Source organism: Arachis stenosperma, chromosome 8 (assembly GCF_014773155.1).
Source record: "Arachis stenosperma cultivar V10309 chromosome 8, arast.V10309.gnm1.PFL2, whole genome shotgun sequence".
Lineage (NCBI taxonomy): Eukaryota > Viridiplantae > Streptophyta > Magnoliopsida > Fabales > Fabaceae > Arachis > Arachis stenosperma.
In genome coordinates, this window is record NC_080384.1 from 17,569,374 (window position 1) to 17,593,347 (window position 23,974).

At 32.0% G+C, this 23,974-nt stretch overlaps 1 protein-coding gene and 2 pseudogenes across 1 annotated transcript; 1 reads left to right on the plus strand and 2 right to left on the minus strand.

The window, feature by feature from the left end:
• Positions 1-129: 129 nt before the first annotated feature.
• Positions 130-13,569, minus strand: LOC130945498 (receptor-like protein 9DC3; annotated as a pseudogene).
• A 4,363-nt stretch (positions 13,570-17,932) lies between these two features.
• Positions 17,933-20,547, minus strand: LOC130945499 (ras-related protein RHN1-like; annotated as a pseudogene).
• A 1,858-nt stretch (positions 20,548-22,405) lies between these two features.
• Positions 22,406-23,967, plus strand: LOC130944037 (uncharacterized). Its single transcript, XM_057872163.1, has 2 exons — positions 22,406-23,341; positions 23,420-23,967. Exon 1 carries the CDS (start codon positions 22,486-22,488, stop codon positions 23,323-23,325), a length of 840 nt encoding a protein of 279 aa, XP_057728146.1. The 5' UTR covers positions 22,406-22,485; the 3' UTR covers positions 23,326-23,341; positions 23,420-23,967.
• The last annotated feature ends 7 nt before the right edge of the window (positions 23,968-23,974 follow it).

Here is a 23,974-nt window from a genome sequence, read left to right on the forward strand (position 1 = left end):
GGATTAGATAAAACAGTGAGAATTCAATTCGATCACAAGTTGGTTACAAATAAAAATTAGTTGCTCATATATACAGCATGCATAATAATGATCGTAGATTATCGATAATTTGACATCTTGGTAGTTGTTCTATATACTTTTGGAAGGTGCAAGTGAAGAGGTTTTGGACCAAGAAACTCTCACACATATATAGGCTTTGAAAACAGAATTCACTTGCAACATATCTTACAACTATATGACAAGTACTTACTTTAAATACCGTCAAGATTTGTAGACATCCACAAAGTAAACGAAAAGTACCACACCAAATCAAATAAAACATAAAAAAAGACAAGAATTGTTCTTGCACGCCGGCGGTTTCCACGGCTCTTCCTTTTGGTCCTTTTACCTCCAAAGAGGACCACTAGCCATTCAGGCTTTCCAATTGAGAAAAAACAATATCCCAATCCTATTCCAAGCACCATTCCACATGCATATCCTATTGCCACTGGTTTCCAACCAAATCCAAATTTGTCTTCAGCCTCAGAAGATGGATATTGTTGCATTGAATTGACAATGGTAATCCGCATAGCCCCATGTTTCCCTCATAGGAATCATTTGAGAATGTATCAAACTGTTTTCCTTGAGGTATTGATCCCTCAAGATGATTGTTAGAAAGATTCAAGGACTCAAGAAAGTTCAGATTGGTCAATTCAGCAGGAATATTCCCATCAAGCATATTTGAGGAGAGGTCCAATGATTCAAGGTTTGTCAAATTTCCCAAAGAGTGGGGAATATGACCAATGAGGTTGTTATATGAATCTATGAAGCTCTCCAATAACATCTGGAATCTCTCCTTCAAATTTGTTTTCTGACAAATCGATAATTGCAAAGGCATTTGGAATTTTCGTAAAAGGAAGACTGACTCTTTTAATTGTTGCAACCATAGAAATGTCATGTGATGGGCATCATGAACAATCTTCATGGCTCGAAAATTTTGTATGTATGCTTTTGGTAATGAGCCGCTAAAGTTATTACATGATATGTCAAAAATAATCAGATTTGGAAATATGTTTTCAAATTCCAAATTTGAAATCTGACCGTACAACTTATTGCCTCGTAAGATATCTTCTAAAGCCAATTTGGAAATGTGTCCTCAAATTGATTGTTACCGAGATCCAAATCCGTAAGTATTGAGCAATTGGACAAAGATTTCAAATTGTTGCCATTGAGATTCAGTGTAAGAAGATCCGGAAAGGTATCTGGCAAAGTTCCATGAAGTTTGTTCATTTGTAGATCCAAATCACAAAGGGATGAGATATTGGCAAGGCACTGTGGAAATGTTCCTGTGAATTTGTTATGGGACAAGTTGATACCTACCAGAAAGGTTGCATTACAAAAGAAGGAAGAAATGGTCCATCAATGTAAAATTGTTGTGTGAGAGACTCAAATAAGTTAATGAATCCAAGGAATAAGATGTGATTTCACTTATGTGCCCTCTGAATCTGTTATTTGACAGATGTAAGTATCTCAAAGACTTGAGAGATAAGGCCCATTGAGGAATTGTCCCATTTAATAAGTTGCCTTGTAAGTATAATTCAGTGAGATTTAAAAATGCTACTTTGTCAGGTAGAACAATGCAAGGAAGAGAGTTGAGTTAAGGCAAATAATGAGGATGGCAACTTCCCTTGGAAATTATTATCATTAAGAACCCCTTATTCTAGTATCAACAAGACTGAGAGTAACCAAAGTGGAAGACAAGTTGGCAATCAAAGGCAAAGGGTTTGGTGTTGGACCAATTGAAGACATATCTGTTTCATCCAATACAATCTCTCTTAAACATGTTGTGTTTTGCAGCAACCTCTTCCAAGTAGTTTCTTTCCACATCAAACCATTAAAAGAGAGATCAAGTGATTGTAATTTGGAAAGGTGTGAGATTTGGGAAGGAATTTCACCTATGAATCCACAATGAGATAAATTCAAGTGTGTGAGATGACAATGGAGAATAAATGAAAAAATTGAAAGCAAGGTTGAGTGTTTGGAGACGAGTAAGATGAAAAAGAGTGCTATCGGGATTCATATTACCTACAAGTGCACCACAATTGAGATTGAGGCCAATCACGTGACCAGACACAGAGTGGCACGTGACACCCATCCATGAGCAGCAATCTGTCCCATTTTCCCACGTACTCATCTTTGGATAAACATATGGACACTCATACTCATACTCATCATAATATTCAAAAACTGAAGTGTCAAAAATGAAGCAAGGCAGAGCTCTCTTGGAAATGGCATAGATGCGAAGACAAACATGCAAATTGGAACATCATAAACATATACACACACAACACCACTCTAACAACCAACAACATAAAATACCCCATTGATTATTCATTCAAGCTTTTGCTTATTTTATGTATGTATATATGGCTTACTTGAAAATGGTATTGGTATGTCACGCATCCATTAGGATCTATCTATTTATAGATATTTTTTTAGCTGGAATTACACCCAGCCAATTCATGATTTCTATATTAAAAGCTACAGCTACCAATAGTATTTGTCCAATCTATTCCAATCTATCAATGTCCAACACTAATTTATAATGTAAGTTTAGTTTTCTTCTAACCCGAGACAGAATGCATAATAATAAAATAAATGAGAAGATAATTTTATTTCCATGATAGAAGGCATTTGTGGATGAACTTAGCTTGACTCACCAAGCTAAAACTAAGGTCAATGTTGGTATTATATGTGGAAATCAATGGACATGGGAAGAAAAAGAAGTTCACGATCCAGGTCCATGTTAAGAAATAATTCCATTTGATTAGTCTTTTTTCTTTGGACAGAATATTTATTAGCCTTTTTGTTTCGGGTAGAATATTGATTAGCCTATGAATGAGTCAAATGAGAAATTAGTTGGAGTGAGAGGCTTGTATAATTTCTCTCTATTTTTTTTGTTGTTTTATATTTCTTTTTGGGTATGATACCTGTGGTCTGTGGGTCATGGAGTAAGAAACTTGACTCTTTTTTTTTTTAATTTTCTTCTTGTAATTATACTCCCTGAAATATGCCATAAAGAAGCAAAATATACTACAATGAGTATAATTAATTAATTACAACAAGAATAAACAAAGATCAGTCACCAAAATAAAAACGAATAAACAAATATTTTTGTCATGATTAAATAATTTAAGCTAATTAACTTTTACCCCAAAATACCTAAAGCGAATTTTCACACATACATGATACACCTCCCTTAAGGACCAAAACAAAAAGAAGCCCCACCTCCTCTCGAAAGAAAAAAATATATATTCGAACCACACTCACAACATCGAAAGAAGCTTGACTCTAGCATGACCAAAAAAAGCTTGACTTTAGTTTTTTTTTCTTTAAATTTAATTTTTAAGGATTGATTTATTAGAGTAAATATCAATTTTCTCAAAACGATATCATTTTTATGAGTTGTGGAAAAAAAAATTAATATGTGTAAGATAGTTAAAGCAGCTTCTTCTTATTCTTGCTGGAAGTAATTGTACATATGAAGAGTAACATATTTGTTAGGATAAATTGATGTTGTCCCAATATGAATCTAGAAAAAGACTTTGTCTTAGACTAATATATTATCACTCTAAGTTTTTCGTCACAAAAATTAAGGACCATTCATAAACTAAGCAAGACTATAGATAAAATTTTTCTATATATATAACTATTTTTGCCATTTTCAGTCACTAATAGTTTAATACTTTAATAGTTTAATATAAAATAAATGCAAAAAAAATATAAGTAAATAGTAATATTGTTGAATAATGTGAATAATAAGATTAAAAAAGTAAATTAATACTAAATTTAATTAGTGACATAGTGTATTTTAATTGAATTGAACCAATTTTAAAATCTATTGTTTATGTTATTCAAAAAATTATTGGTTAATCAAAATATGTCAAAGACTATTCCAAATGAACATTTTATTCTGACCCTTCAACAACGTAATCCCAAGAGGATCTGTGATTATTGATTAACAACGATGCGGTACTTCAATTATGATGGAATGCTTTTGGAGAATAATCTAAATGCTTTATTCCTTACTATTTTAAAACTAAAATAAAAAAATATTTAACTTGTGAAGAATATAATAATGTGATGATCAAGTTTATTTGTTTTCACCCGATCCATCTCATATTTTCTCCATTCTCTTGCATGTATATAATATATATAGATTATCTATTTCAATTTTCTTTTTATTTTTTTTGCCGATTCATTGTTAAAGTAAAAGAAAAAGATAAACTATTAAATCAAAAGTTTATATTATTGACAAGAATAATTCAAAAAATACAACCAATAAATAAGTCACGAAAAAATAATTAAAAAACGTGACAAAAATCTAAAAATAATTTTAATGTTCTTTTCAATGCAAATGTTCTTATTATATAGTAATTTAATTATGTTAATAAGCAAATTAAGTTGGAAATATTCTTCAGATCAAACAAAATACATTGTGAAATGTTTATATTATTATTGTTTCCTGTTAATTACTATAGATTAATATTAAGAGTAACATACAATTAAAATCTTTTTTGGAGTACTAGATATTGTTTTATAAATAATACTTGTATTATTACATTTATTTATAGCTCCCCAATTCTCATAGTCAAGCATGCAATGAAGGAAGGGTTGGAAAAATTGTGCATTTATTTGAAGACTTTAACAACGTATTTGCTGGGATGAATTGATATCACGATATTGTGGTTCAACATTGCTTATTGTAGGGCCATAACCAGTTCTATCTAAACTTTAGTTAATACATTTATATCCTGTTTATTACATTGATGGAGTTGACAGTTTTTTCACAATAGAAGATGAAAAATGATGAAACACGAATATTTCGCTAAGTTATCGTGTCACGATCCTCGTTTAACACGCGTGACTGTTGTGTCTAACTGTGTCTTAATAAAAAATAAAAAATTCTTTCTCGGATATGTCTGGACACACCTAAATACCATCACGTGCCCGTGTGTCCAGTTACTACAAGAATTTGACAAATTAGCGACGGATTTTTGTGAGAAATATTTTTTATCATTAATCCGTCACTAACTTGCGAGAAATTAGTGAGGTATTAACGACAAAATTAATGAGCGGTCACAAAATATCCAAACTTGAGAAAAGCGAATGATTAGCGAGAGATTCACGAGTAAGTTTGTTTCTCGCAAATTGACTTTTGTAGCTAAAAAAAGAGCGAGAAAAATTTTCTCGCTAATTTGTCACAAATTAATTAGCGAGTGACAATGTTCTAACAAATCAGTCACTTAGGGATTCAATCGAATAAAAGTAAAGTAGTGAGGGATATTATTGTCAGTATTCCGTCGTAATTGTTTGATATACAATTAGCGAGAAACAATTCACACACTAGTTCGTCGCTAAATAAACTTTGTGCAAAAAGTCTAATTAGTGAGAACAATGTTACTAGCTAATCCGTCACAAAGACTTGAAATACATTTTACAAAGGACAATTTCCTAGCTAATTTGTCACCAAAGTTTTTATTTTTAGCGAGCAACTAGTTTCTCGCTAATTTGTCGCATAATATTGTCAAATTCAAAATTAGGATAGCGACAGAAAATAGTCGTCGCTAACTCGTCGCAATGTATAAATCATTCAACTAGGGAAGTGTTCCTTGCTAATTAGTCGCTAAAGTGGAAATACGGATATTGAGCACCTAGGACCTAAGTAGCGAGAAAATTGCGACCGTTTAACAACTGACATACTTTGTTCGCTGATTTCAAGTCGCGGATTAGCGGGCGAAATATATTTCTCGCTAAGTTGTCGCAAGTTTAGTTTAGCGAGCGACTTGACAACTGCAATTTCGCTGCAAAGCAAAAGCTATATCCTATCTATTTTGTAGCAAATTACTCACTAATTTTGTTGGAAATTCGTCGTAGAGTTATAACAAATCCAAAACTAACCGAGAAAATGTTAAAAGTAAGTGTTCGCAATTGAGTCACTAATCAAAAGCTTTATTTAGTGAGGAATTAGCGACTGCTTAACAACTGATAGACTTTCCTCACTTATTTTATGTTGCTACTAATCTGTGAGAAAAAACGTTAGTCCTTATTCAATCCTTATTTCATTTTGCTAAGATTTTGGAAAATTAAAATTAATATATTTGTTAAAAATTTTATTCTAAGAAAATTATTTTACTAAAACTAATTAAATAAAGCTTTATGATATATATATATATATATATATATATATATATATAATATATACTGAAGTTTAAAAGTAATTAGGAGTCATAAGTAATTTTGATAATAATTGAAATTTAAATTAATTAAGTTTTTTTTAATATTATCTTTAGTATAATTGGATATTTGATATAATTAAAATTGATTATTTTATATAATTCGAAATCAAGTTTTGGTAATGAAAAAATAATAAAGTTAAATGATTTAAATTAGATAATAGATATTTCATATTTAAACTGTACTTTATAAAGTATAATTAATTTGTTTATTTTATAATTTAAATTAAAAATAATTATTTCAACTCAGCAATATCTATAACAATATATAATGGCAATACATGAATTTGGTGTCCAAAATTTCTTTTTAATATTACCCTTTCTAATTAATTTTCCACTTAACGTCAATTATTCGGTTTAAAAAAACTTTCACCAATTTCTCTCACTTTATAATCACGTTATTAGAATAACTTTGTACTTTTCATCCATATCATCTTCTTCCTTATTCCATTATCTTCTCTCAGATCTTCATCTACTTTTATTAATTATTTTTTATCTCTATGTATCTTTCTCCAATTTATTAAATCAATTATGTATTGAAATACTTTTATTTTTTTGTCTCCAAAAAATTGCAAAAAGAAAAACGACTCATAATTAAACATACCAAAAACTCAATTACAAATTATCTATAAAACCTCTATTTTTAATGATATTATAAAAAATGATTAATTTTTTTTAATAATTTGTGAGTGATGTCAGGTAGTATGAAATATGTTTATTTACGCTATATTAGGTCATGGTCAAGTAAGATTGAGAGAAGATGAAATATACATTTTTTGCAATTATATGGTTAACGCGGAATTTGTGAGGGATGATTTTCAGAGTGACGACTAAGTAAACGAATTCTTCGTCGGCGTCGAAGAGTTTGGATTTGTGAGACTCGGAATTGGAATCTCGCCACTTCAGGAGAGCCTCCACGGCGTTCTTCACCGTCTCGGTGGGTATTCTTGGAGAAATCATGTGTGTTTCTTTTCTTGTATAGCAAAGATGTGGAGTGAGCATTCAGAGTGTTGCAAATACGCTTCGTAATTATACGTGGTCCAACGTAATTTCGGAAAAAAAAAGTTTGCAACCATAATGAGAACTTGTATTATATTGCATAATATAATTGTTGAAGATAAAAGAGATACTTGTGCAGAAAATTTTGCTTAAAGCCTAGAGTATGACGAAGTCGAAAATGGCTTATCACAATCTTAATTGGGAGAAGAAGATTTTGTATACCATACCAATTTTTTTAAAGAAATGCCCAACTTCAAAATAGACAACAGTATCGACAACTAAAAAAAATACTTAATTGAACATATATGACAATTTCACAATGTGTGCCTTCAACTATGGAATTTAACTATGCTTTTTTTTATATTAAGTAATTTTGTAAATTAGTTTAAACTTAAATTATATATTGTGTATTGTTGTTATTTATAAAGTTATTAATTTTTTTTGGAATATTAATATTTTTGTAATAGTGAATTATTTTTTAATTTATAAATTTTAGTGATATTATTAAAAAATTAATAACTATATTAATTTTAATTATTTTAATTAATTAATTAATTAAATAGATCATAATAAAAACTAAACTTAGTTTTATTTAATAAAAAAATATTTTGAGTTTTTATTTATTATTTATAATATAAAAATTGATATAAAATTATTTTTTATGACAAATAAATTATAAAATAAGGATTAAAAGGAATTCTCTATTAAAAAATGATGTAAATGGTAAACAGATCAGTTCTCTATCTATCATTATATCAGTCTTCGTAGTAGGGGTATTCATGAGTCGGATGAAACCGAATTTGATGTGATTCATACCTGATTCGAAATATATACTGGGTCTATTTGTTAGATCCGAACCAAACCTTAGACTCAATGAAACTTACACACTTTCAGGCCACAATACTGGGTAAAAATTGGACCGTTAATATTACCTTCTTGTAAGCTAATATGTGAAAATATCCAAATTTCCAAAATTCCAACCATTATTTGACATTGTAAAATTCACTTTGAAAAATATAACAAGAACTAACCCTTCCCTAAAATTAAAGTATAACCACAATCAATACTAATATTGTCTAATAACACTAAATGTTTAAATCAATACAAATAACACAATATTATGCATTAGTCTAAAGTTTTATATATTTTAAACATAAAATATTAACTTATAATCTTATAATGACTAATAACACAAAATATTAAAGTTTACAATACTTAAATTTCACATAAGAATAACCATCATCCATCACTAATAACACAAAATATTAATTGTATATGATGACCGGATTACCGGGCCGAGTTCGGGTGATCTAAGTTATGGCCTGGACCTGACCCGAAATAATGTCCGAATCTATTTTTGAGATCTTTATTCAACTCTAAACTCGATAAAATCACACCAAATTAACCTCTAAAAAATTTAGAATCGAATCATATTTTCGAATCGGACCAGAGCATAAACACCCCTACTTCATGGAGAGAAAAGAGAGGCTTTCCTTGATGACAGGAACTGTAGTGGTTGCTTTACTTAATTAAATTATTACTTTAATGTTTATTCAATTAAGTATAGTCGTGTGAAGTTTCTTACTTTCTCTAATTATTAACTCATATTGAAAAAACTAATTTTTAACTTCGAATATTCAGAATAGTAATAAATTTATTCTAAAAAAAACTAATTTTATAATTATAAAAGATATATTTTAATAAAAAAAATTCAAATTCTAAAAATTATTTAAAATTTTTAAATTACCTCTCTTACCCTAATCTCACCTAACCTAACCTAATATATTTCACTCCTAATTCCCAACTTTTAAAAAGCATCACACGAATTCTCAACCCTGCACCACACTTCCCTATTACTTCTAATCTTCTATTATTATTATTATTATTATTATTATTATTATTATTATTATTATTAAAATATTCTCATTAAAATATTATTTTTTATATAAGATAAAAAAATACCTTTTAGTTTTTAATTATAACGTTTAACCACCGAGTCCAAATTCATCCGATAAAAAAATTTTACTGATATTTTTTTATCCGTTTAACTTCATCAAAATATTTTAGATATAATTTAAAGCTAAGATAATATATAATACCGGTATTATTTGTATTGATATAATTGTTTTCCTAATCTAATACAATAAAAATAAATGATCAAATAATTATCACTTTTGATAATTATCCTCTATGATTAATATTATAGCTATACATTCTTCTATTCTCACATTCAATTTCCTTTTTTAATTCTTTCTCCACCACAGAACATAAAAATTACAGAATATCAAGCTCCAAACTTGACCTGCAAAGTCAATACTAACAAGAAAATATATATACATATATTTACATTCCAAAATATCCCAAAATACATAAAGTAAGTTCCTATTTCTCCACAAGAATTTCTAGGAATATCAAACATAAAACATATATGGAGAAGAGTATATATATATATATATATATAGCAATCCTAACTTTGCTTGCAGCAGAAAACTCCATACGCTTAGCGAGGTGCTTCTCAACATGCATCTGAAAAGCAACAATATATGTATGGAATGAGAACTAGGGGTTCTTAGTATGGTAATGGTGTCAATATACATAATATATAAGGTCTCGAAAAAGTCAGAGGCAATCCTAAAATTCCAACACTCAAAATTAAACTTAAAGAATTGTTCTAATCCATAAATGATTCAGGTTATCTAAGGTATTTATGTTCTAAGCCTAACCTAACTTAATACTTCACTTTCTGTCTCCTTCGATCCTCCGAAACACCAATGGAACTACCTTCATCACTCCTCCGCCAGACAAGGGATCACTCAGTTGCATGGACATACAATACAAACAAAGAAAACACAAATAGAATGCAAGTACAGCAGGTAGAACATATAGCATTTAGGCATAGTTAATCAATTAGACAAACCCAAGTAATGCACACTCAAATAAAACAGACAAATGCATATGATGTATGCCTGTCCTATGGCTGATGATATCATCTATCGGTTATATAGCCAAACCCGACATGTTCGGTAGCTACCCTGGACAGTCCCTTCGTGCACGCATCCCTAAGAGTCTATGCATATAATATATCAATCATCAAATTCCATCTCATTGGGGAAATTTCTGAGGCATTAAAGTACCCACTACATCTACATAGAGAAACTCGTATCTCAGATAAGTAAAAGTGCATAAGCCAAGTAATAATTCAATATCAATAATTCATTATTAATTCTGTCATCATTCATAACATCATCATCATTTCCTCACTTTCTCAACCACAAAATCATTACTTCAAAGCCTTTCTTCACCGCCAAGTTAACTCCTTCTCTAAGTTTACCCCTCTTTCTATGTTTAGGAACTAAATTTGGGACGTCAGAAGATAACTATAGAGGTTTAGAAGTTCGAAAATAGGTTGAAATCACGAAAATACTCTTTTCCCAAAAATAGGGATTCCGCGTACGCATGCCACGTTTCGCGTACGTGGGGGTGTCTTTAGCCTATCTCAAGTATGCTACTCTTGTCCGCGTACGCGAGCCCCTCGGACAGGGAAGCCGTCCTGCATCGCGTGGAACTACCCGCGTACATGAGCCTATAAATTGAGGGTTCGAAAATAAAGTTATGACTCGCCGAAGTTGGTCCAAAAATCAAGTTTCACCAAAAAACTCTAAACCTCTATTTTACCAAAACCACAATTCTAAACCAAGGTTTCACACTCCCAAGACAACACCAAATATATGTAAAATAATTCCATACTATTTTTATTTCTTCCACAATATATCAATCTTCAATATTCATGCTCTCATCCCAATAATCTAAAATCATGCAACGCAATTCGTCAATACCATCATCAATATATCAACAATTACAACTCAAATCATCAAGTCTCATCAATTATCATCAAAGGCTAATCAATCATCATCACAAACTTGTAACAAACTCAATATTTCACTAAAACCACCAATATTAGCAAGTTCACAATATTTAACCTATCCTACGGTCAACTAGCCTAAGTTTTCATGACACATTATATATTATCTACGAGAAACCAAAATCATACCTTGGCCGATTCCTCCCTAAGCTCGAAACACCACAAAATACACTATTCCACAACCATCCAAGGCTCCAAACATATACCAAACAGAAAATTCAGCCTCCAAGGTCCAAATTCAACAATTCAACCACCAATTGTACTTCAAATCAACATATTTCAATCTATTTCCACATTACATCACTATAATCAACACCAAAACTTACTAATTCAATAATTTCACAAAGGGTTTGAGGATTCTTACCTTGCTCGCGATTCTATGTGACACAACCCAACAATTCCTCAAGCTAATTTTATCCTAAAACACCAAAATCACATAATCTCTCAAATTAAAGTTCTAAATTTTTGAAATTTAGGAGAGGATGGCTGAGCAAGAAATAACAATGCACTTACCACTATTTTGGATGGATTTTGTAGAGCTCGACATGGTGGTTGCGTGGCCACAGATGATGCGACGATCGGAGCTCCGAATTGAAAGTTGTGATGAATTGAAATTGAAGAACAAGGGTTTGTTCTTGCTCTTGTGTCCCCCCTTGCTTCAGCATTCCCTAAGCATTGCATGGCCGCAGACGGTGCGACGATCGGAGCTCCGAATTGAAAGTTGTGGTGAATTGAAATTGAAGAACAAGGGTTTGTTCTTGCTCTTGTGTCCCTACCCCCTTGCTTTAGTATTCCCTAAGCATTTTGGGGAAGAAAGGGGCTAAACTTGCAACTTATATATTTGGCTACGGACCCGATTTGTAGGGGTGTATGCGGATTGGATCGGATCGGATATGATATCCACATTTTGTTTTAGTTTCGGATCCGATCCGATCCGATTCGCACATTTGCGGAGCGGATCAGATATCAGATATATCTGCATAATTGAACTTTCTCTTTTAATCATATTTTTATGTAAAAAATTCAATAAAAATGTTTCTTTTACACTTTTAAACCTATTTATTCCTAAAATAATTTTAATCAAACTTTTACTAAATAACAAAAATAAAAATAATACAATATATGAATAATAACTACTAACTAAAATATACAAACTAACAAACAAGTAAATATAATACCAAACATTCCAACAAACACTTTAAATAATAAGTGAAGACAACAAGCACTAAAATACTAAAATCTCATTTAAAATAAAACAGCAACACTATAACACACTAAAAGTCTAAACAATCTGCAAATGCTTAAAATAAAACAATAATAAAACAAGTTGATCACTTCTTAAATCAGCAGCAATCAGCAACAACCATGTATTCTTATTAAAAAAATACCAATTAAAAAATTAGTAAAACATGTTAGAATAAATTGAAAAAAAAAAGTCTAAGTTATTATACACTAATACAAGTACTTAGTTATAATACCTACGATGGTTTAGGAGGATGTAATTGACTTTGAACTTCAGGATCTCCAACACTAATAATTCTAGAAAATTCTATTCAATTAATAATAAAATATGTCAAAGCCATTGGTATAAATAAAGAATAAAGAATGATAAAAAAATAAATGAACCAATTCATTATATACATGAATCAATTGCAGCATCTCCTTTATCAAGCTCAACCAAAATCTTAGCAGGCTTTATCCAATTTTGAGTGCAAATTAAAGCCTCTACAGTGGTGGGACTCAAAGCACTACGATAAGGGTCAAGGACATAACCTCCAGTGCTAAAAACTTACTAAGATGCCACAGTAGAAACATAAATGGCTAATATATCTCTAGCCATGCAAGACAGAACTCGATACCTCCGAGTCCTCTCCACCACCTCAGTATATCAAATCCACTAAAATCTTCTGCCACTTCATCTTCCAAATACCTATCCATCTCATTCTTTTTGAGCTCACTTAACTTTATCCTTTGTGTTTGCTTTCACTTGCTCATAGAGTCTTCAATCATAATGCTATCATTATCACTCGTGTCTAAACTAGGATTTGGTGTAGTATCTGAAGAAAAGCTAGTATTTTGAGTATCTTCAGGAGGCACATATTTCATATGCTATATTGCTCAAACAATTTACCAAATGATATCCTTCAACGTTTTAAAGATCCTTGAAGATTTTTCACCTTCACCATACATCTTAGACAAAGTGAACTGAATATATTCCAACTTATAATGGGGATCAAGAAAAACAGCAACAAACACTAGAAAATTTAGAGATGGTTTATTGACTTTGTCACTTGAAGTCAAAAGAGAAGAAGTGTAACGGTGATCAGAATCATCCCAATACTTATCAAATTTAGTTTTCATAGCTGATGCCATCCCACGCAACACCAAATCATCACTCACAATCCATTTATTCAAAATGTATAATATCTTACACAATACATGGAAAAAAGTATTTAAAGTGACATTCAAAGAACTAGAGAATGAAAGAGTTGCATGATAGAAATTTTGCAAAAACCGCATGAAAATACGAGCTCTACTCCAATCCTCAACACTAGGAGACCCCCTCATCATCAACATATCTCTCAAAATGAGCATCTTCTCTCGCAAGATGAGCAAATGCCCCTTTAAAAACTTTTCAGCCACTTCCAACATCATATAGGTAGAATTCCACCTAGTTGGCACATAAAGAATAATCATTTGATGACTAGTAATATTGCCTCAAGCATGCACCTCCTAAAGGTTGCTAATCTAGATGGACAGAACTTCACAAACTTATAGGAAGTTCTTATCCTAGCAATAGAAGAGCTTAAATCTTTTAAACCAACGCAAACAATTAAGTTCAAAATATGGGCAGCACATCTCAAATGAATAAATTCTCCACCCAACATAGTACAACCATTCTATTCTCGCATAATTTTAACCAAAATATTCACAGCAACAAAGTTGGCACTAGTATTATCTACAGTTACAGTACAAAGCTTCTGAATACCCCAATCTTTCAAGCACTTCTCTAATGCCTTTTCTATGGTAGCACCAGTATGATCAGCAATCAAGTTAAAAGACAATATTTTCTTATTCAGTGTCCATCCATCATCAATATAATGAGCAGTTACGCACATATAATTCATGTTTTGAATAGACTTCCAAGTATCAGTAGTTAAGGAAACCATCTGATGGTTCAACTCCAAAAAGGACTTAAGTTTCATCTTTTCCTCTACATACAATTGCATACAATATCTAGCAACTGTCACACGACTCGGGATTTTAAATTGAGGTTGCATCTCACCACAAGAGTCCCTAAATCTAGTAATTTTTACAAACTTAAATAGGAGTTCATCAATTATTATCTTACAAAGTGAAAGCCTACACCGCTCATGGTTAAAGTCTACTGCCTTCAATGTTAGTGGCTCATCTAAATTAGAATTTGTGAACACAAGAGTTTTTTGTTTTTTATCAACATGATTATCCGAGTTCTTCACATAAGTTCCAATGTATTTTTTTTAGATTAGAGGTGCCATCCCTACGACTATGACATTGTAACCATTTCAAGCAATGTTTACATTGAGTTTTAGTTTCCTCTGCATTTTTTAAGTGATCCCAAACAATAGAAGGGGGCCTGTTAGCCTTTCTTTTACCTAGTTGGCCTGTCTGCGTCTTTGTCCCGATAGTAGGAGCATCACTTGAGGTTGGATTAGTCACTGATTTTCCTCCCCTTGCTGACTCAGAAGGTGCCGATCCAGTAACATTTGGTGGAGTAGGAATGCTCTCTACCTCAGACCCACTTGTATTGTTTGTGACTGCTTGCTTATCAGCCATTCCAAGCAACACAATCCTACAAGCAGCATCTCACATAATTGTGTGATGTGGCCCTTTGATGTCATAGTAAATAATAATTGGAAAAAGAATTATAAGTTACCACGTCTCTTCATTCTTTTTCCTTCCCTCTCAACTTTATACACACTGAATCCAATTTCTAATGCTCTTAAATTCTTGATTAATCCCATCAATTTTCTGCAATATCTTTTTTATCTCTTCTCCCACCTTCTATTTACTTTCTTCTACAGACTTTCATTTGCTTTTTCACTCTGCTCCTGAATTTTCCATTCTTTTCTGACATCAACAACTTCATCAACCCAAACAAAATAATCACACCTTAATTCAATCTTATGTATTTATGAATTTGAAGACAATTTCAATCTTTTCACATAAGATGGATGGCATTTATCATCATAAACATAACAAGAAATCACATACCTCCCACTACGGACAATGAAAAAATAATCTTCTTGGGTTCCACTCTGTCGCAGACTCAAGCATCACTGTGTCAAGTCCATGTAGACACTTGTTGTTGTTGTAGTTGATCTTCTTCTTCTTATTTTTTGGTGCAAAAAAGGAGCCACCACAACCACTCGCACAAATATGAGGTATGTTCTTCTTTCACTGAGATTGTGATATTTTGGAACTTTAGGGTTTATAAATCCCTATTATAAGAGACACGAAGAAGGTTTAGAGAGAAGATTTCTTTTTAAAATCTCATAGAACAAAGACCACGAAAGAAGAGAATGAAGAAAAAGAAAGATTTCTTGAGAGGAAAGGGAAGAGAATGAATAAACATCGTAACTTGTAAAAAATATTTTATTCTAATTTAATAAATTTAATAATTTGACAATTATTTTCTGTTGTGTCATCAAAAGGGTCATATCACACAATGCCACCATAGTGAATAAGGTGCCACCTGGTAGCAATAATTGCCGTAAAAGTTTCTCAGACAATGAAGAAGTAGAAATGACTAACGGATTTGATATTGGTGTATATACATGACTCATTAAAAAAATAGAGCGTACATTTGTCTATCATATAAAAATTTATGTGTATTTTTGTCCATTCTTTTAAGATTAAAAGATACTATGGTAAACATAAAAGAATTCAAAGGTATAATTGTCAATATTTACAAAGACTAAGAGCAATAGTCTCTTAGAGAATAAAATGGCATAAAGTTTATATGTAAAAGACTAAGGAAAAAAAATGTTTCTCACAGATAAAGAGAAAGTTCACTGTGAAATTATAAAGTGACAAATTTGACAGAAAGATTGAGCTAACTTTAAGTTTTTGGAATGTACCCTATTCTGAGTATGTACCTAACAAGAATAGTGGTTTGGTCCCAATTACGTAGTGCAATGATGTGGGAACGCCCACTTGTATGATAAGTTCTGCTTCTCAACTGGGAGCATATTGTGGGATCAAGCTTTGCGTCGATTGCTAAGAATCCGGAATATACATGGTTCCACCCATAAGATACATATGCTGGGTGTACACAGTTGAAAAACCATATTCGGGCTTGGTCTCAGATAACGTCAGGTTGCAGGTAGTCAATCAACATGTGTGCTCACGGCCTGCGTATGACAGACATGCATCATACTAGTTGTCGCATTTTCTCTGTGTTTATTTTCTATTTTCGGTGCTTTGTGATTTGTTTGTACTTACTATTTATTGTTGCTTGTTTACTAAAACAAACAATGACATAGTTAATGAGATATCGAGACTATGATAAACGAGTGAAGATTAGACTTTGAACCCAAGGTTAACATGATAAAACACACGATTATCTAAATCTCTAGAATTGTGCTGTGAGATCGATTTACAATTCATTCCTTTGCTAGTATCCTATTGGAAACCATAGGTTCTCACAACTTTCCCTTCACTATTCCTACAAATGGAGTCTATGGTGAAGATCGCTGGCATGGGAGTCTTGTTCATTGAATTATTTTATTCGTTGAAGATTATCAAAGACCTAGTTGTCGGTATTCAGTATAAAAAATATTTTATTTATAATAACGCAGTATATATAATAATGACAGTTTGTCCGTCGGTAATAAAGCGAGTTAGTAATATAAACGTGCGCCACCAAACGTTAGTGACATCTCACCTTATTATTGACGGTTGAGCTTCGGTGGCTTTCACCTTATGATACGCCGTCGGAATGGCTGATGGTAACAGAGGTAAATATAGCAGTGTATTCTCACAACAGTACTGTTAATTTGGTCAAATGTTTGAGCTATTTAGTGCATTAAATAACCACCTCTGCCTCAATGTTACAAAGAACCTCCACTTATTCTCTCTTTATTTATTTATTTATTTTTGGTGAGATTGCCTTTGACTATTAAGTCCATTTGTGCGATGATGGTGGTAAAGAGAAAGCGATAATGATAGTTGTGGCAGTGAAAAAAGACAGTGACAATGGAAGTAGCTAGAAATGAGAGTTGGATGAGGAAGGATTTGAGTAGTGGTAAAGAGTTCAGAATTGGGTTGAGATAAAGCACTACGGAGGAAGCGGAAAATTGCGGTGGTTCATATAGGAATTTGCGGCGGTTCTAATGAACTGCGGGTACAATCGTCGCAAAACAGGATTAGATTATTTGCAGTGGTTTAAAACCGCCACAATTTCGCTAACAGGTTTTTTTTAAAAAATTGCAGCGGTTTGTAAACCGCTGCAATTTTGAAAGCATTTTAAAAACATGTATATTGCAGAGATTTATAACTCCCCACAATTTTTATATTTATATTAAAAAAAATTTAGCTTCATAAAGCTACTCAATTATATTGCTTCTACATCTAGACAAACACAAAAATAAGAGCAAGCTAAAAATAGCTAAAATATCACAAGTAAAGTAATAACAAATTTAGTAATGACCTATTAAAGAACCAAATTAGATAATACACTAACAGCTTGATTCATCTAGCAAGTAGCAATTAATTGTTCTGCAACCAATGACAATAATTTCTCCTGTGAGACTTCAGAAATATCTGAATTCAAATTTATGTTGTTTCTTAGCAGAAGAACATTACCTGTAGTAATAAAATATAAAACAATAAGCAATAAATATGATATCTTCAAACAGGAAATGTAACATAAATATAGCAACCTGTAGTAATAAAATATAAAACAATAAGCAGTAAATATGATATCTTCAAACAAGAAATGTAATGTAAATATAGCAAGTAGCCCCCCTCTAAACTACAAGGCATTGTGCATGGTATTTGCTATATCATATAAGAGAGATTCAAATTATTGCAAATCTTAGAGTCTCTAGGAAGTACTGTAGTACAAACAAAAAGATAAATATATAAGCCAAAGGGTAACATAAAGAGAATAGACTTCAACTTTTGTACAATGACGTGTCAACTACAAAGCTACACATAAAAGGGTTAGAGAACATATCTTACATCAGGGATAAGTTTTTAGTCATTTATAATTATTTTATTTTCTTCAATTTCACTTGTGATAATTATAAGTCTCTGTAACCTAACAGAGAAGAATTTTAATGGAAGATTTCTGAAGATAATAAGGAAATTACTCAAATGGAAAGTTCAAATTAAGATGGCAATACTGTTAAGATACATAGGCAGAGCAAGCAGTTAAGGCATAGTGTATCAAAGAATCGAGAATAGTTTCGAAGAAAGTATCTCTTGCTAAACTAACATAGTATTTCTTTAATAATAAAATATGGTAAACGAGATTAGCCCAAATAATATATTTTGTTTCTAGACCATGGTCTAGTTGTACAAAACATGTACACTAATGCAGCAAGAATTAAGATAAAACGTAAAAGGCTAAAGACTTAAGGGGGACATATTATGAACCAACTCTCCTAATCGTTGCTTGCGCAACTAGGCAACACATACTTATATCTCTAGCCAGTTATATAAACACAAATTTTAAGCTCACTATCAGATGAAAATGAAGATGATTTTCATCATTATTTACCTATTTCATAGAAAAGCTCATTGATGTTCTCTGATCACCTGTCTTAGTAGATGTTTCAATGTAGAACATTTCACTCTCATGAGCAAATTGTTTCCCTTCCTGCAATAATTTTAATTCATTTAAGTGGAAACAAAAACAATATGATGCAGTCAAGATCGTGGGTTTGGATCCTCTAAAGTGAGTAAACAATACCTTGACTTCAACCTCTCTATTTAGCCCTAAATCCAATTTGTTTTCCACCAATTCCATTACCAACTTATGGCTTCCTATAGACAGTGTTAAAGTTTTATTATAGTGAGACGGAGACAAGCATAAGCATTTGAATCTGAATTTGCTTTTGTTAGTACAAATAGAACAACGAAAAAGGACAAAATAAAAGTTTTCAAAGGAAACAACAGATCAAGTTGAGTAAATATTATAAATTTGGATAGTGAATGATTTATAAGTGGCTAGTTTTGAATTCAAGTTAAAGTTTCTCATGACACAAGCATGAGTTTCAACAATGAGTTCTTGGGGTTAAAAAAGAATATTGAGGTTGTTGTAGTAATTGTCATTTCTAGTATTCTAAGGCATTACCATGTACTTGCAATTCTTCAACCCATTTTTTGGCTTTAACAAATGTATCCTGGGATTAAAAACAAAATAAAAAAGGTAAGATATATATTAGAAAAATTTTCATGAATTTTAGCAAGAAACTAAGACTAGAATTGTTGGATTCTTTTAAAATTAACTAAGCTGAGATTCTTACAATGCTTGAGATATCATAAACAACAATTATTGCTGCTGCACCACGGTAGTATATAGGAGCCAAACTATGGTATCTTTCTTGTCCTACTGTATCCCATATGTCAAACTTCAATGTAGCTTATGGTAATGATAATAGTAGTTCTATGAAAAATGCTGCACCTACAGTTGATCCCTATTGATTTAATTTTTTTCTTTCATCGATGAAACAAAGCAATTAATGGATACAAAAAACAAGAAAAATCAATTTCAAAGTTCATAGAAAGAAGATTCAGAACAAATCAAACCAAAAAGAACAAACCAGAAGTGAATGAGCAAAACAGGAGAAAGGATGCACCAACAGATCTGAACTTGCGATGGGTGTGCGCCGTTGAAGGTTGGAGGTGATGGAGCAGGAACCTATATAACTACAGTAGTTTTGAACCACGCATAATGTAGGAGGAGATGGAGAGAAAATATGACAGACAAGACGAAACAGAGAGCCCAGTGTTGTCTTCTTTGTCTGAATGAGCTGAAACTTCCCGGACGGCACCTGGGGGAAGAAGGGTTAGGGTTAGCAAGGTTTAGGATGTTTATTCAATAAGCCAAAAGAGGGAAGAGGATGCATCTAATGGGGTTGGTGGCGTCAAAGGTCAAATTTGATGGTGGTAGGATGCTGTGATAGGAGAATCCAAGGGAGGAGGAGAGACATTGGAGCTGTGTTAACAAATGAAAAATGAGATTAAGAGAAAAAAAAGGTGAAATATCGCCAAGTAAAGATAAATTAGCTTCGATTTCTTAAAATTCACCGTAAAATTGAATCAAATAGTTGCTCTTCCAGCTATCACCACCAAAACCGCCATAAAATTAGTAGATAGCGGCGGTTAGCAAATCAGCTGCTGATTAATTGCCGCTATCTTCTATTTTTGTGGTAGTGAAGTAGGCTAGAAAGAACAATTTAAAAAATTTTGGAATTTTTTTAGTTTTATCAATCAAAATTCAACTTTAATAAGTACAAAATTAATTTATTTGTATAATTTATTTATCTTTTGTTCTTATCTCCTTATATAATTTATTATTGGAAACAATCATAAAGGGGCTCAATTTTATTTATTATGGATAAAGATAGTGTGCAATTCAGTTATATTGGTTATGTAGGTGTTTTTATTTCTATAAAAATATGTAATTGGACCATCCAATTACTTTGTAGGAGGATTTTTAATAATTTTTTAATATTAAACCAGAGAATCTGTTTTTTTTTTATTGTGAATATTTTTTATTTCAAAATTCACAAATTGTACGTGGTCCGATTTTTACTCTTCAAAAATAAGTAAATTTAATTTTTACACTCTAAATTAAATAAGAGTAATTATTTAAATCAATTTCCAAAAAATTTAAAAGCGAACGTTTTAGTTTTTGAAAAAAATTAATATACAAAACATCCTTAATATTTTAATCTATCAGACAAATTAGTCCCCCAATTTATTTTTTGGTGGAATAATTACCCAAATCTAAGGATTTTAAAATTAGACATTTTAGTCTCAAAAAATTAATACACAGATCAATCACAACATTTTTTTCGTTAGACATAACAGTCGCTCGTCTATTTTCCGGCATGTTCCATTAGATATAACAGTCGCTCGTCTATTTTCCGGCATGACCCACTAAATTCTTCAAGTATTTATTAGAAAAAGAATATTAGTAGATATTATAATCAAATTAACTTTTAAAGTTAAGTTAAACTTATTTGATTTCTAATATGGTATTTTTTTCAAAATTTTTTTTATTAAACTATCTTCATTACATACATAATTTTAAATCTAATAAAAATAGATGTACTGAGTCTCATATTTTCTTAAATTAAAAACATATTATTGCAGTTTATTTAGTTTCATGTATTGTTGTTTTTATGTTTTATTTTTTTATGTTGAGTATTTTCTAACTCTAAATTAGATATGTCTTTCATTAAAAAGTGGTCCAAATATTAATTATTAGAGAAGTGGTTCAATAAAGTTATTAGAGATTATTCTATAAGAAACTGATCAAAGTTAAAACTATTTGATATTTTTGTATTTAATATAACTTAGATTAATGTGATAACTAGGAATTAAGTATAATCAAAGTTATTCTTCTATTTTAACTTGAATATCAACTTGATCATCAAATTATCAATTAACTCAAAAAGCTAACTGAATTTCTATTTCATAAATAGACTAACATAACATACACATTCATGTGGCACATACATATTTTTTTATTTATAATATGTGCAAAAAGTACGTTAACAAAAAAATATGTCAATTTTAAATTTTTTGTTAGTGAGTTACGTCAAAAAATAAATGAAAAATTCTATTATGTTTGACAGAAAAACGTTAAAAATTAATTTATGTATTAATTTTTTTTAAAAACTAAAATATCTATTTTTAAAATTTTAAAGACTGATTTAAATAATTATTTTGTTATAAAATAAACTGAAAACTGATATACTATTAGAATAAAACCTTAAAAATATTTTTGTATATTAATTTTTTTAAAATTAAAATATCTACTTTTAAAATTTTAAAAACAGATTTAACTAATTACTCGTTAAACAGTATTACATTTGACATTAACACGTTTACCATCAATGAATCTGCAAAATACTGTTCCCCACCCAATATAAAAAATAATTTGCTTAATAAAAGTGCTTCTTTCCGAAGAGAGAGTTAGTTAGCATTTCAAACCGAGACAGTTGGCTGAGGCCCATCTCAGACAACAAACCTAACCAAACGAAACTGCAATAATTAAGAAAAAAAAAAAATATGCAGAACAACGACAACAACAAAGAAGAAGCTGAACGTCTGATAGGAATCGCAGAGAAGCTTCTACAGAACCGCGACCTCAACGGCGCCAAAGACTTCGCCATCCTCGCCCAAGAAACCGAGCCCCTTCTAGAAACTTCGGACCAGATCCTTGCCATCGCCGACGTCCTCCTCGTCTCCGACGCCACCACCACCGATAACACCCCGCAATGGTACCAAATACTCCAAGTCGACGTGTTACACTCTCAAGACCTCCACGTCATCAGGTCCAACTACCGCAGGCTCGCCCTCCTCCTCCACCCTGACAAGAACCGCTTCCCCTTCGCCCAGCATGCATTCGCCCTCGTTTCCGACGCCTGGTCCGTCTTATCCGACCCGGCCCAAAAACTCGCCTACGATGCGAGTCTGAACCGGGCCCAAGGGAATGTCTCCGGTTCGGTTCAGCAGGAGAAGCTTCCGGTTCGGAGGGGGAGCGATCCTTATTCGGGGAACTTCTGGACGGCGTGTCCGTACTGTTACTTGATGTATGAATACCCTAGGGTTTACGAGGGGTGTTGCTTGAGGTGCCAAAACGACAATTGCGAGAGGTCGTTTCACGGTGCTGCGGTTACTGCTATGCCGCCGTTGGTGCCTGGTGAGGAGAAGTATTATTGCAATTGGGGCTTCTTTCCGATGGGTTTTGTCTTTGAGAGCTTGAAATCCAATGGAAATGCTGCGCCGCAAACGGTGGCTTCCGATTGCATGCAGCAGCCGGTGCCAGTTGCGGTGGCGCCTGCGGCGGTTGATGTTTCGGGTAGTGTGGGTTCGCGGAAGCGAGGGAGGCCCCGGAGGGTGGTTTGAGATGGTTAAAGTTGCGGTTAGTTTCAGAAAACATTTTCTGTGTTCCTTTTTTCTTTTTTTTGGATGAAAACCAATATGATTTTGTTCTATTCAGGGAACATGGAAATCTGAATGCAATGTGGAACATTTTGTTCGTTTGTTTTGTAGTAATTGTTCTTTCATTGGTTGATAAATTAAAATGTAGCACTATTCTGTTCAAATCTGCTCCTACAGAAGCTGTTTAAACGTGGGTGTTTAGTGTTTACCATTTAGGAGTTTGTCATTCAGAATGAGTTTGAAAAGGGCCTTTCAAAATTTCTCTGTTTAGGTGGGTTTGGAAGCATTCTTAATGCTTGCGTTTATATAACTTTTGACTTATTAATGTCAGTGTCTAGTTGAATAAGGCAACACTATTTGTAGTAACTACCAAAAGAATTCCCTTATAAGATATACATTCAACAAACCATAGACAATGGCTGTGCTTAAATCCCCAGAAAGCTAAGAAAGCTGCTCAAGTTGCTACAGTCATTGAAGCAGCGAATCACAAATCTTCAACTCTATTACCTTCTGAAACCAAAGATCAAACTGTAGGTGATAAGATATTCAATATGACTATCTAAATTTCTGGTTTAAACATTTTCAACTGGAGAACAATTTTGTTGATTAACCA